Genomic DNA, 14,723 nt, shown 5'->3' with positions numbered 1-14,723 from the left:
GTTTTCTTTATATTATATACTTCCCACAATTAAGGAAAGAATAAACCTTTAAGCCACAAATGTAGACAGTCTAGACACGGTTATTAAACTTAAATTTAATTGAAATTAAAAATCTACTTCCTTACCCTTACTAGCCACATTTCAGTTTCAAGGGTTTAACAGCCATATGACTAGTGGCTACGATACTGGGCAATGTGGATATAGAATATTTTAAAAATCACAGAAACTCCTATTGGATGGTATTTGATGGAAGAATGCCCTCAGACTGCCCACATTAAGCCCAGGACTAACTGATGCTGCTTTTGAACCATGTCTTTTTTCTTAGTCCTCAAGAATTCCCATGGAGGGCTTCCCTGGTGGCGCAGTGGTGGAGAGTCCACCTGCCGATGCAGGGGACACGGGTTCGCGCCCCGGTCCGGGAAGATCCCACGTGCCGCGGAGCGGCTGGGCCCGTGAGCCATGACCACTGAGCCTGCGCGTCCGGAGCCTGTGCTCCGCAACGGGAGAAGCCACAACAGTGAGAGGCCCGCGTACCGCAAAAAAAAAAAAAAAAAAAAAAAAAGAAAGAATTCCCATGGAGCTTGCAACGGAGAGCTAAGGGGTAACAAAACCTGAGTTTTAAGACCCAAAGACTCGTGCAGTGATCAAGTGGAAGGAGGCCTGTGTTCTTCCCCACAAACCTTAAAAAATGATGTTCCCTGAACTTTACTCCAAAGTAGCAGCAGTCATGTGGATGGATACAGAACAAGAGCTTTCAAACACCTCCCTTCCTCACCAAGAAAAAGGTGTGAGACCAGCTTTAACCCAGTGTAACGACAAATCCCTGATGAAGGAGGGCCAATGTCAGATGAACATGGGTCATCTGGTGCCACTATGAGAGCCATTTAGGATCTTGAAGTTATCTAAATATGACAAAAATCAGAATCCTAAAATCTGTATAGGAGAAGGGAAATTTAGCAACCCCAGTTAGTCCCTCTGGAAAGCGGATATAGGATAACAGACTCAGAAGAAAGACTGCCTTATATTTGTGCCACCTGCATGGGCTGTCCCAGAGCATCCTAGCACTACAGGTCACTACTAATATCTTCCGCTTTTGTCTGATGGAGTTAGAATTAAATCTTAATCCCTACTGCAGGATCCACTGAACCAGCTTGATTGCTGTATTCCTTTGATCCTTGAGTGCCCTTTGTTATTAAACATTCTCTAAGGACCCATACAGTCTCACTCCTGTAGACTCTGTTCCCTCTTACATTATCTCCAGGGTCTTTTTGCTCTTATAATGGACTCACCCATAGCACTTGATTTTCCTTTTAATTTCGGACAGTTTGCTCCAATTCCTACCGCAATCTACTCTTTTATGCTTGTAAATGCACCCAAATCCTATACCTAAACTTCAATGCTTTAATCAATGAATGAAGTCCTGTTCCATATAGACCATATATCGAAAACAAATGTTAGCATTTAAACTGATTCCTAGACTCTTTGATCAATCTTTTCTCCATATTTGGATTCTGTAAATTCGCAGAATTTACAGCCATTAAAATTACAACTGGGGCAGCCTCTCTGACCCTGTATCTGGGCTACGTTATACAGAGCTAGCTCTACTTCAAGTTCAGTATTTCCTGGCTCAATTGAGCTTGGGTCATTCCAGAGTCTCTAAAATCACTCTATGCCTCCATTTTGGCCTAATATGGCCAAATGGTCTGGAACACTTCATGCCCAGGTCAACCCAAATTATATTTCCTTCCACTTACACAAAGCCTACAGCTTTCCGAAAGACTATTTCAAGTCTCCTTTCTATGTGAAACCTTCCTTAACTGCCTACACACATTGTAGATTTCCTGCTTATCTGATCTCTTATAATATCTGCATTAAGTTCCACACATTTATTATGTATGTTAATAGTTCTCCCCAATTTCTTGAAGGCAATGGCTCATTTATTCACTTACTCAGTCTTCCAACTTTTATAAAAATGTGTAAAAGCCACTCTCTTATATGATAAAGGTACAACAGGTTAAAAAGTTTCTATTCCAAATCTGAAGAGCCCACAATTTATAGAGGAGTACAGACTAAGAAGGCAAAATACACCTGTTGATTTAATAACTCAGTGATAACTATGAGAGGGAGGAAACTCTTTGTTTATAACTATCATGTAAATAAAAGGCTCTGAATGGTAAAGAGGTGGTATTTAAAATTGTATTTTCAAGAAAGGACAAATTAAACTTTAGGGTCATGCTAGGTATAAGGATCAGCTAGGTTTTGGGGTGGGTGAGAGAGGGCTTAGACTCAAAGAGAAATAGGTAACGACTGTAGAGAGAAGGATGGCTTTGTTGCATGAAAAGACAGAGTGAGCAGAGGAAGTAAAAGGTACTCTGTAGATGGAACATGATCATGGAAAGAAATTTTATTGATACATAAATATAGACAACCATAAAACATTCAATTCCACTCACTTTCTGAGGAGGAGTTAAGTGATGTAACAGTGGACACAGAATATCACTTAATTTCATGGATTAGAGTTGACTAGAAGTTTCAGGGACTATAGAAAGAGGACCCTATAAAGAAATTAATGCAACCAATATTGATGAGTCAAAGTTCTTTCATAGCAGAATAAATGTATATTCAAAGGACACACTAGAACTTTTTAATATACACTTCTATTTTTCCAGATCCCTTATTTGAAAGCACATAAGGATACGGTTCATTTAGAAATTGAGAATTTCTTTAATCTTTTACCTTCTTGTAGATCAGTCCAATTACAGCTGTCTTAATTTTTGCTGAAGTGAGCATGTTAAAACGTTGGTACTGCTGAAGGATCAGGGTTTGCAAGAAGACTATGACAAAAAGTGCCAAAGCATAACCATAGCCACTCCAGCCAAAATCTGGGCGGTGTTCACAGAAAATGATCATTTGCCTGAATGTCATATGCAAATTGAGAAAAGGGAAGAAATGTTAAACATCTGAAGTAATAAAATGCTTATGTGAATTAAGTGCTGTCAAAATGTTACACACACACACACACACACACACACACACACACACACATACTCTTGCCTGTTCTTCTTTTACTTGCCCAATTTGGCATCCTTTCCCCCTTTATTTTTACTCAAGCATATATAATAAATAGAATCAACAATTATTATCGCAGGCTTGTGGGTAGAAGGATATTTTCTAGTTTTCATATGGCAATCTCATCAAATAATTAAATGTTCTGGCCTAACTTCATCATGAAAATTGAGACACAGAGACATTTAAAAGTTCTTTTTTTTTTTTTTGCTGAAATCATACATTTTGTTAAATATAGGGAAACATGACAATTAGAACTTAAGTAGACAATCTCTTAGCATGGCAAAAAGACACTGTTTCTCTAAAGGCCTGAATTATAGCTCACCTTTTATTACTTTTATGCATATCCAATTTCCCTCTCCTCTACCTTTACTTTTTTCCTCTTAAGTTTGGTAACAACATGGTCATCGTGATTAAGGTCAATGCTGGGTACACCTAGACAATGGGGATGGTTCTAATTATCTAAGCTTCGATCTACTTCATTAACAGCTTGGACAGTTAATAGATATATACTTAAATGCAATTCATGTTGCCTGAATTGCTTTATAAACCAAATACTTCAGAAATTATCTTTATTAAAAGTATACCTTAGAATCAAATACAATACCAGTGCCTCTAAAAATCCTACTATAAACCTCTAGTCACTAAAAATCACTATTTGAAGTGACCACAACCCACATAAACATTATACAACAGCAGGTTCTGTATTTTTAGTTGATGTCTATCAGATGCCATCCATTGGGATCTCAAATTATTTTTACAAAAGCAACTTACTAAATAACTTCTTGGTCTCAGAATTAAATTTCCTGAACGAGAAGCACTATTCTTCTTACTGCAGATACATCTATCAATTAGACTGTTTCCTGTTTCATAAAATCAAACAACTAAATGACTATCACCAGGTACTATATTAATATGGAACTACTAAAAATATTTCCAGGAAATACTGTAAATAATCTGTGATCAAGGCATAGTAAAGACCATAAATCTATATTCATGATATCAGATATAAATACTCATTTTTTGGTTTGACTGACATTAGAATAAAATCCCAATAAATGGGAAAAAAGAGTAAGCACCATGATCAACAAGAAACAAATTTCTTCTACTAGTAAATTAATGAAAGTATAATTTTGATATATTTATTATACATGAGACATGATCATAGAAATTCATAAAATTCTGATGACTCAATTCTTCCCCAGTGTGGGAATTGTAAGCTTATTCAGATACTCTAGAATGAGTGCTTCTTGGAAAAGCATAGCTTTGGATAAGTCCATTTACTCAGTAATCCATTCAGGAATTGTATTTCGTTCTATGTGCCAGGCTCTGTGCTGGGAGCTAAGGACACAAAAATTGAATAAGTTCCTGGAGGAACGTACAGTCTACTCAGGGAGAAAGACATGTCAACTGACTCATTTCAATGCAATGTTGAAATTTCTGTTTTGCAGGTGTGATCAAGCTAGTATGTTATAAAAAGTGTGTGACAAAATTAGGGAGACAATTCTCTACCCCACAGCCAAGGACTTAATAATTCTTTAGTACCCCACAGACGGCACATTTGGGAACAATACAGACACTGAACTGCTATCGTCTATAACTATTTCCGGAAAGAGTGACCACAGTGAGATTCTCTAATGAGTTTCTTGAGCAGTAGTCAGTCATTGGCAAATGGAAATCAGAACATGGCTAAGAATGGCTGGGGATCACTTGCTACTCCTCTCATTTTGAATTTGAACCTAATTCCCCTCCCTTTGGATCTGAGCTGAATTAAGGAATTGCTTGACTAAAATAATATGGCCCAAGTGACATCCTGGGATTTCCAAGTCTAGGTCGTAAAACGACTTGCCTAAACTTCTTGGAATGTTTACTCTGGGAACATCCAGCTGCTATGTAAGAAGATCAACTAACCAGAGACCTCAATGCTTAAGCTAACCATTCAGAGAAGCTGTGGAGAGAGAGAAAAGGAGGGAAAGAGAGATGACCATTTCCAGCCATCCTAGCCCAGGCATCAGGCATATAAGTTTAGAAGCCATCTTCACATTCTGGTACCAGCAGATGCAGAAAAGAATCAAGGTATCACTCAGCCAACAGCTAGGTCCAAGTTCCCAGACGTATGTCTCTATTGGAGCTGCTACAACTATCTCAACACTTCAAGCTACTCAGTGAATTCCCCAGTCATTGTGGAGCAGAGAAAAACAATCTCTCTCTGAAGCCCTGGTCCACAAAATCATGCACGTAATAAAATCATGGTTGTTTTATACCACTTAGTTTTGAAGTGGCTAATTTTGCAGCAATAGATCACCAGAACAGGGCAGGAGAGAAGATGCTGGCCAATGCATCTCTGATAGACGGACTTCTGGTCATAGGTGAATGGTAATTACTCAGTGGTAACTACTTAAAAATAACTGGAATATTCAGAGGTGAGGGGCAGAGGCAGGGGGAATGAGACATCTGTTATCTTGTCTGTGGGAGGAGGGGACAGTTAATCCAGGAGACATTTGGCTTATATGTCTATAGACAAGGGAACCAAATAGAGACTCTGGGGTAAAAACAACAGAAACAGTTTTCTGACAGCAATAAAACAGCTTCTGCCCTTGGATTCCTTAACACCATTCTCTTCCGGTTCTCCTCTCTCTGTTCCAGCCACTCCTGATGGATTTCCCTGTCTTCACCACCTCCACACACTGAAAAAGCTTGTGATTTTTTGTGTGGACATCTTTACTTCCCTTCACTGTAACTAAGGTGAGCTCATCCAGAACAATAGCTTGATATACCTAGTCTAATTTGGAACAGTTCCCACATTTATCACTCTAGCCTGTATCTTTCCTAACTCCAAACTTATGTAGACGATTGCTCATTCAAACTTTTTACCTAAATGTCTGTCAGGGATCCCCAAGACCACTCCCTCGTTAAATGATTCATTAGAACAACTTTTAGGACTCAACATACAGTCACATCCACGACTATTAATTATTATGGTGAAAGGATGCAAAACAAAATTAACAAAGAGAAAAGGTGAATGGGGTGAAGTCTAGGGGAAAACAGGTACAAGCTTCAAAAAGTCCTCTCTCAGTAGAGTCACAGAGAACTCTCTTAATTCTCCCAGCAGCTAGTTGTGGCAAATATGTGAAATGTTGTCCACCAGGGAAGCCCTTTAAAGACTCAGCATCCAGGGCACCCTCTTCCTAACACATGCCCAAATTCCAGACTCTCGGAAGGAAAGCAGGTATTCAGCACGGACCATGTTGACTGTATAAACAGTCTGGAGATACTGAACCACTCCTATCAGTTAAGGTGGTGGGAACCCTACTGAAATTCAAGTTCCAACTGCCAGCCAAAGGCCAGCCCTATAAACAGGACTTCCAAAGGACAGCAGTCAGGTCTGCTATTTTAATTCTTTTCTGCAGAATGGCTCATACATATTTCAAATTTAGCAAATTCCACTCCCTACTTGACTCTTTCCTGAGCCTTCCATACCTTCCATAAATGGTAACTCATTTACCTTGTGATTTAACAGAAACTCGGAAGCCATCCTTGACTCCTTTCTTCCTCTCTCAACCTACGTTCAATCTATCAGTGCATTATGTTGACTCTACCTTTAAAATAAAGCCAGAAGCTGACCACTTACCACCTTCATTGCTATAACCTAGTTGAAGCCATCATTGACTTTTGCCTGGATTATCTTAGCTGTTCCTTCTTCCACTCTTGCTCTACTTTATTCTCTGTGCAGCAGCTAGAGTGATTCCTGTAAAACTGAAGTCTAATCAGATCATTCTACGCTCAAAATCTTTCAAAGGTTTCCCCTCTAATATATCACGTTCCATAAGGCCCTTCAAAATCTTTTCCAGCCCCCAAATCTTTCTGACCTCAGTCTTATCACTTTCCTTTTCTGACCTCTCAGCTTCCCTGCTCCAGTCTCACTTGCCTTCTAAGGGTCCTCAAAGACACCAAGCAGGCTGCTGCCTCATGGCTTTAGCCATGCAATAGATATGGTCTCGGCTTCCTCCCTAACTTCCTTCAGAACTTTGTTCAAATTTCACCTTATAACAAATGTCCTCCCTAATCACCTCACAGAAAAAAACAACTTCCAGTTCCCCAGACTGGTATTCCCTACCCTATTGCCTTGCTGCACTTTGCTTTCCTTAGCACTGATTATTTCTTAATACAATTTATATTTATTCATTTGTTTATTATTTATCTCTCCCTTCTAAGTGTCATCGGAGCAGGGACTTTTTGATTTTTGCTCTATCCCCATGGTCTACTTAGAACAGTTTGGCATGTAGTAGGTGCTTAATAAATATTGGATAAATATGTGCCTGAATATTATTTGGGATCCAGGCAACTCAGGATTAATTCTATTTTCATGAATTAAATTGTTCTTAAAAACTCCAACTTGAAAACTTATTCAAAACAAAAAATATAATTATTAGTTCATAAAAAAATGTTTCCTTGTGTTTCCTTCATATGACAGGCAGAGATAAGGAAATGTCCCCTTGAAAAAGGTAGCCTATAGTCAAGGACTCAATTTTAACGTCTGCCCGTGAATCCTTGCGTATAGATACTATAGAAATATTATAGAAATTCTTTAATTTTTTTCTCTCTCTGTGTACACATAAATATATACACATACATATATATTTATATATTATTACCTTGGCTGATAAACTTCAATTCCCAAAAGTCCACAGCTAAGAAAAATAGTAGAGGTATGTGTCCTTTCATTTTCTAAACATATACTCAAGCCAGATTTCCTAGATTTGAATTGTAACTCTGGCATTTTCTAGCTGTATGGTCTTAGGCAAAGTACTAGAAATTCTTTGTTTCTGCATTGTGATAGTGGGTACAATACTACTTCCTACATCATAGGATTGTTGTAAAGATTAAATAAGATAATTAGTATAAAGATTTTTAGAACAGTGCTTAGTACATGGTAAGTTTCAGTAATTACTCACTATAGTATCGTAATTCACATTCATATCACAGGCAAATGTAATAGACTGCCTGTATTCTAAATAAAATTTGTAATTGGGACCTATCTCACTCTTTTTTAGTGAATGATTTGCTTATCATTTTCCTGTGGGAAGAAGAAAAAACAAGGCTTCAACTTACTTCATTATGAGTGGGCTAGTGAAGGACAGAACATCAGCAAACACTTTGAATAAAGCAACTTGAATCAGGACAAACTTAAAGGTGTTCCACAATGCACGGAGCAGAGATGGTTTCCTGGTATGTGCCTCTTTATGAAAAGATGACTACATAATTAAAGAAAATAAAAACAATGTGAAAAGGGAACAGAACTAATATATAAAATATGTATAAACTAACCATAAAATTCGTATTGTACTCCAAAGATAGTAAAGCAACAACAAAAACATAAATTCCGCTAAACTTGAAAATATGGCCCATATCATTGGTATGGTATGTCTCCAAACCACATGGCATTATTTATACCATGTGGCATAAGTGGAAAAATATTTTATGTGATCACTTTTGTGAGTTTTGAAACTGTTTAAATAATACAGTTTTTATCTTCAAATTATATTTTCTTTTTGAGAAGTCTAAAGACTATATATATATTCATATGTGTGTGTGTGTGTGTGTGTGTGTGTGTGTGTGTGTGTGTGTGTGTGTATCATGCTACATGTGGAGAACCTATCCCTGCCCCACAAGCTTTGGCCTTGGCCACTATATGATTTACTTTGACCAACAGACATGATTCTCTGAGATATGCAGACCATCTTTGCCATGATAGGTGAGGAAAGATATTGGTGAGATGCCAAAAATTATACACATATCAACACATTTGCTCCTGAGCTTTGCAGGGAAGAGATGCTTAATAATTTGATGACAGAAATTAGCTGCAATAACAACCAATTATACTTATAGAAATGGCTTGTTATTTCACATATTTAAGGTATTTTCTATATTGATACCTCATATTTTGAACAAGCTTTATTAGTTTTTTCATTAAGTACTAACAATTTAATAATTAATTACCTTTACTTTTTGCCTCTCTTGATTCTTTAGAACTTCCTTCCTCCATTGTTTTTCAAAGATGGGACACACAATATAGGAGGAATCACTTTCATTTAGTTCGAAAAGATCCTCTCTTTCCAAAGGTTTTTTATAGCCTAAAATAATTATTCTAAAAATGAAAGAGCAAGGTAAACAATTCAGCAAAACCAATAATGAAGTTAAAACTAATTTTGCACACATTAGTTTGACTTCTTGATTTATAAATTATTTTATTGAGCAGGTTGGAATGACTAGAGAGTGTGTTTGAAAAATCATACAGCTCTATCCTGGAGTTCAATAATGTATAATAATCCTTTGTAGCTTTTAATAGGGCTGTTTAGATATCCAATTATTCAGTGAAACACTAACTTCATTTACTCATCTCATACTGGAGACACTCACCTACCCTACCTCCCTTCCTGAAATTTAAATAGCTAACTTTCACAGTAAGGTATTCACGCCAAAACCCATATTTTTAGGCTTGTATCAGAAGAGAAATGGATCCATCCTCTGCTGGGACTATATATACCCTTTGACACTTGACTTTACAGAATGTCCAAGTGGAGTAGCTGTATCTGCCCCACAAACTTAGGCCTTGGCCGTATGACTTACTTTGATCCACAGCATATGAGTCAATGTCACAGAGCCATTTTGGAGCTGATGCCTTAAGAAGTATGGCAAGATACTGCCAGCCTCTTAGTACTTCCACATTCCTCCATTCAAAAAGCTTGCCCCAGAGTACATGGTGAGTCATTATGCAAAAACAATGGGTCTAAACTGAGATTTCCCCAGGCAAACAAAGGTGCATGGTCTAGTTATACCGTGAACGTTATTGTGGCAGACAATGATTTATATTTACCTTACACCCATCCCTTCTGCCTCATCTCTTCCTACTAACTGGAATTTGATATTTATTCATTTGAAAATCTCTTGAACTCAGAGTAAGTCCTTATTCCAGCCACAGAGTTACGATCTATGATTGGCCTAAATCAGTCCTGGTAATCTCATTACTTTTTTGTTTATTAGCATTAAATAATATAACTCAGTTATGGCTAAGGAAATCTAAACAAAAGTCTACTGAGGAGAACTTTCTTTTTCAAAAGAAAACACAAAACAGGGAGTTCCCTGGTGGCCTAGTGGTTAGGAGTCCACACTCTCACTGCCGTGACCGGGGTTCAATCCCTGGTGGGGGAACTGAGGTCCCGCAAGCTGGGCCGCACGGCCCCCCCAAAAAAAAAAAGACACAAAACTTCAAAAGGAGAAAATGCTTGCCTTCCTTTTCCTGCACCTTCCTCCTTCCTCCCTGTACTGAAGACATAATGGTCTGAGATGGAGAAGCCATCTTTGCCACCATGGGTGAAAAGCCAAATACTAGAAATGGAGGGTGGAAAGATAGAAAAAGCCTGGGTCCTTGATAACATTTCTGAGGTAGTTCACCAGCCTATTCCCTGCTGGTGAACTACCCAATAACGTAAGAAAATAAATACATATCTATTTAAGCTATTATTATTTGACTATTCTGTTACCTGAAGCCAAACACACTGCTAAGTCATATAGTTCAGCTTGATGACATGACTCATTCAATAAGAAATTAAACTACCATTTAAACCCAGGCCTTCTGACTCTATAGCTTCAGTTTTTTCCATTACAAAGTATATTAGTCCAAGAGACCATAACAAAGTATTACACTACTCCAAATTGGAACTGCTTTCATTGTCATTGTTACTGAACAATCTGAATTGACTGACCGTCGGATGGATTTAAACCCTGTGGCAACCAGTCTCCACTGGATTCAATTTTACTTTTATTACACTGTGTAATATCATATTACAATTCATAATTAACAAAAAGGCTTAAATGTACTAAGAAAGGACCTTCCATAATCATGCCTCTGTTGGTTCAATATGCTGGACAATTTCCTTCAGTGCACTTTTAAAAACGTATTAAGCAATAAACTACTTTTATGTCATATTAAGTCCTTCTATCCTGTTCCACAAAATAAATATTCATTTTCAAAATAAGACTGCATTGATTTTCACAAAAGCATTTTTAATAACATTTACTGCTTCAGCATTTTGAGTTAGAACCATGCAAAACTCAGCGGTTTTGGTTCACGGGGATAAGTGACCCCTGGCTTTCATGCTGTGTCTCCAAATAATGCAGCATCTAAAAGTGACACTTAAGCTGAATTGATTGTGGTGTATTTGGGTTCGGCTGTGACTTTCCTTTTGCTATGTGTGTGCTTCTTCCACCTCTTTTGCCCTCTTCTGGTCTAACTTTTACACATAAGCATCTAGGAAAAGAGGAAGTGGTGTTTCTTTAAATCAATTGATGAAGTAGCTTTGGGGAAGCAACTAGGACCAATAGTTGACCCTCCCAATGAGTGAAACGGAGCATGCACGAGGTCCCACAAACTTGTGGACTTTAGTCCTAAAGCAATAATAAAGGTACTTACATTCACCTTGTGTTTTTTAGATTGACATTTCTTTTCAAAGGACATTCACTTAAACTACTCTGATACAACTGTCTACAGCATGCAGAGCAATATTAATTTCCCATTTTTACAGGTGGTTAAACAGCAGGAACTCTAGGGACTGGCCACAGGTTTGTAAATGTGATATACACCAGTGCTAACTTAACCAAAGGCAGACAGTGTCATCAAGTGTAATATTTCTACTCTGCATTCGATTTTGTTACATTAGAGAGAATTTTGAGCGTATTTAACATTAACAAGCGTGCATAAGTATCTCATCCAACTGATGTTAAAGGTAGTAAACCAGTGGCAGTTGGGTAGGAGGATGAGATGAAAAGTAAATTTTGTAGATGAGTAATAATTGAATACTTGGAAAGTATAGATAATACAGTAGCATCATCATTTTCATTATTGCTAATTACATTTTTTTTTTTTTTGGTGGCTTCCCGGGCCTCTCACTGTTGTGGCCTCTCCCTTTGCGGAGCACAGGCTCCGGATGCGCAGGCTCAGCGGCCATGGCTCACGGGCCCAGCCGCTCCGTGGCATTGTGGGATCTTCCCGGAACAGGGCACGAATCCGTGTCCCCTGCATCGGCAGGCGGACTCTCAACCACTGCGCCACCAGGGAAGCCCCCTATTGAGTTTTATTTTTCTCTTTGTGCTGCCCTCAAGAGAGAAAATGTTGCTATCTTTGATCAGCTATGATAACTTGAGCACGTGCAAAATCTGGTTGATCTGTAAATAACCTGGTTACCTAGTCAGCATTCATCAAGAGAAGCCAGTCAGCCTTTACTGCGTTCACACCAGTTACCTTGGCCCCATTAACCCAATAGCAGCCACCATACAAACTACCAAACTACTATTAATTTTCATTAAAAGATTTAGAGAAATGTGGCTTGTGATGTAGCCAGAAGTCCTGCTTTCTGTATTCCACAGATGGTCTACTTGCTTGGAAAATGACAGCTAGAAAAGTGGGAACTAGGAGAACTGGAAGGAACTAGAAAGAGATCTGCCCTGTTTCTGCCTTCTCAACTTTGCTTAATCTCACTGAGATCAATCACACTGCACACCACTGAGGACTTATTTTAATCTCCAATTATCCCCAAGTTGTTGCTGTGTATAGAATAGCCTTTCATAAACATTGGCTCAGTTTTGCCCTTTTTGTTTACTTAATACTATGTCCTATGATGTGATTTTGTTTGTAAACACAAAACTGCAACTATAAGGAGAGGAGATACGACTGTTAGTACTGAAGTGATTGCTAACATGTTACTGAATGTTTTCTATATTCCAGAAAGAGTTTTATCTGTCCTAAATGTTGTGTTATCTCATTTAATTTTCAAAAAAAACCCCAAAACCCTTAGGAGGTAGATAAAATTCTTACACCCAAATAAGTCCAGAGAAATAAGTTAACTTGCCCAAGCTTACACAATTAGAAAGTGGTGGAGTTGAGATTTAGCATAAGCACTTTGTCACTAGATCCTGAACTCTTTTAACTACTATAATATTTTCTTATTTTAATTTTCTTGATATTTTTTCCTAGAATAAAAGCCCTCTAGACCAGTTAGAACTATTTATTATTTTCACGTGTATTAAAATACTGCATTACATCTTCTTAACACTAACTTTGATATCAAAGCTATATTTAAAAGTATATGAAATTGCCCTTATTCAACTTTTTACCTACAAAAATGACTATTTCATATGGCTCAAACTAATACTATATTTGAAGAAGGACCCTACCCCAAGGTTTAATTCCATTTGTCTACACAGTTATTGGTTTAAAATTCTTCTCCCCCCCATTCTTGAACTATGCACTCTTTAAGTGGCTCTTCTAGGAATGAGACATCTTATTAGAGAACTGAAAAGAACATCATCATCAGTTTTGTAGTCATGTGGGTCTGGATTCTACATTTTATTGGCCAAGATCCTCTTGGTATCTTATCATACTTGGTAAAAATAGGGCGAGCGGTAATAACTTTCTTATATTCTTTATTGAGAATTGAAAGTAATAAATTATTCCAGTGCCTTGCACATTACTTGGCATATAGTGGGCTTTCAGTAATAAATATTCTCAGCCTAAAAGAATTCAACCTAATGCTTCTTAGGATTTTCATTCTATCAGCTAAGGTAAATATTTCTGCATATCCAAATGATAATAATCATTTTCTTAATATATTTTGAAGTTAAAATTTTGAAATAAATAAATCATTGAATTAAAAGGTTTAATTCAAATTTGCGGCTCGAACCCCTGTCCCCTGCATCGGCAGGCGGACTCTCAACCACTGTGCCATCAGGGAAGCCCGCTAATTACATTTCTAAACATTTCTGGAAAGGGGTGATTGTGTAATGGGAAAAGGCAAGACAGTCTGTACAAAAATCGTAGGATAGGACAAAGTTAGGAAATGTACAAGTTTTATTAATATGTGAGCAAAAGGTAGGACAGATTGAATAGTGTATCCCTGGTTAAAATTATTATTCAACTGTGACCTATAAGAACTTTAACTAGATTTTTCCATGTATGTCAGGGGGATTATTCTATGACCATGATTATTATACACTGATGACAGATTATATTTGCTAATAAAGCCTTCATAATTACTTGATCATCAACATGATCTAGACAGCTACTGCCTTAGGGATTAAGGCTCATAAGCATATAATTTGCTAATTGTTTGTATCATCTGAGTACATTTTAATTGAACTATTCATATAATTATGGGAGCTTGAATTTGGCCTAGGAAATAATTTCTGACTTCATTCTGTAACTCAAAGAACAAATCTGAGAACACAATTAACCACTGTCTTCAAAGAGACATTCTCTTGAACAATAGCTATGTTTCAGCTGCAATTGTTTGATCACCAGATAAGAAACCACATTACATTAACGCCAGTGATAGTTTCAGATAATGGCATGCCATGAAAATATCTCCTATCTAGTGCTGAGATGTTAAATTTAAACAGAAAATAAATGCGATATTCAAAAATTATTGCCTATTTGATCTAAGATATGGACTTCAAGCTATTGCGTTGCCATATTTTAAAATTTGCTATGTTTTATCTTGCTTATTACATTTAATTTCAGCTTTTTCCTTTAGGCCTCCTAAAATGGTGTTTGTAATGTTTAATATAAATGCATATAGTTTTTATAACTTGATATAAAAGTT

General features: G+C 37.3%; 1 protein-coding gene across 1 annotated transcript in view; it reads right to left on the bottom strand.

Annotated features, from left to right (window-relative positions):
- Positions 1-14,723, bottom strand: part of LOC136122079 (multidrug resistance-associated protein 1-like) — an 83,370-nt gene that overhangs the window by 62,698 nt on the left and 5,949 nt on the right. The window contains exons 3-5 of the mRNA XM_065875893.1: positions 9,067-9,214; positions 8,179-8,321; positions 2,737-2,914 (exon numbers count right to left, since the gene is read on the bottom strand). Coding sequence (XP_065731965.1) covers positions 2,737-2,914; positions 8,179-8,321; positions 9,067-9,214 — 469 coding nt within the window. The remainder of the gene's footprint in view (positions 1-2,736; positions 2,915-8,178; positions 8,322-9,066; positions 9,215-14,723) is intronic.

The sequence above is a fragment of the Phocoena phocoena genome, chromosome 4, assembly GCF_963924675.1.
Source record: "Phocoena phocoena chromosome 4, mPhoPho1.1, whole genome shotgun sequence".
In the NCBI taxonomy this organism is placed as follows: Eukaryota; Metazoa; Chordata; class Mammalia; order Artiodactyla; family Phocoenidae; genus Phocoena; species Phocoena phocoena.
This window is presented reverse-complemented; position numbering and strand designations above follow the sequence as displayed.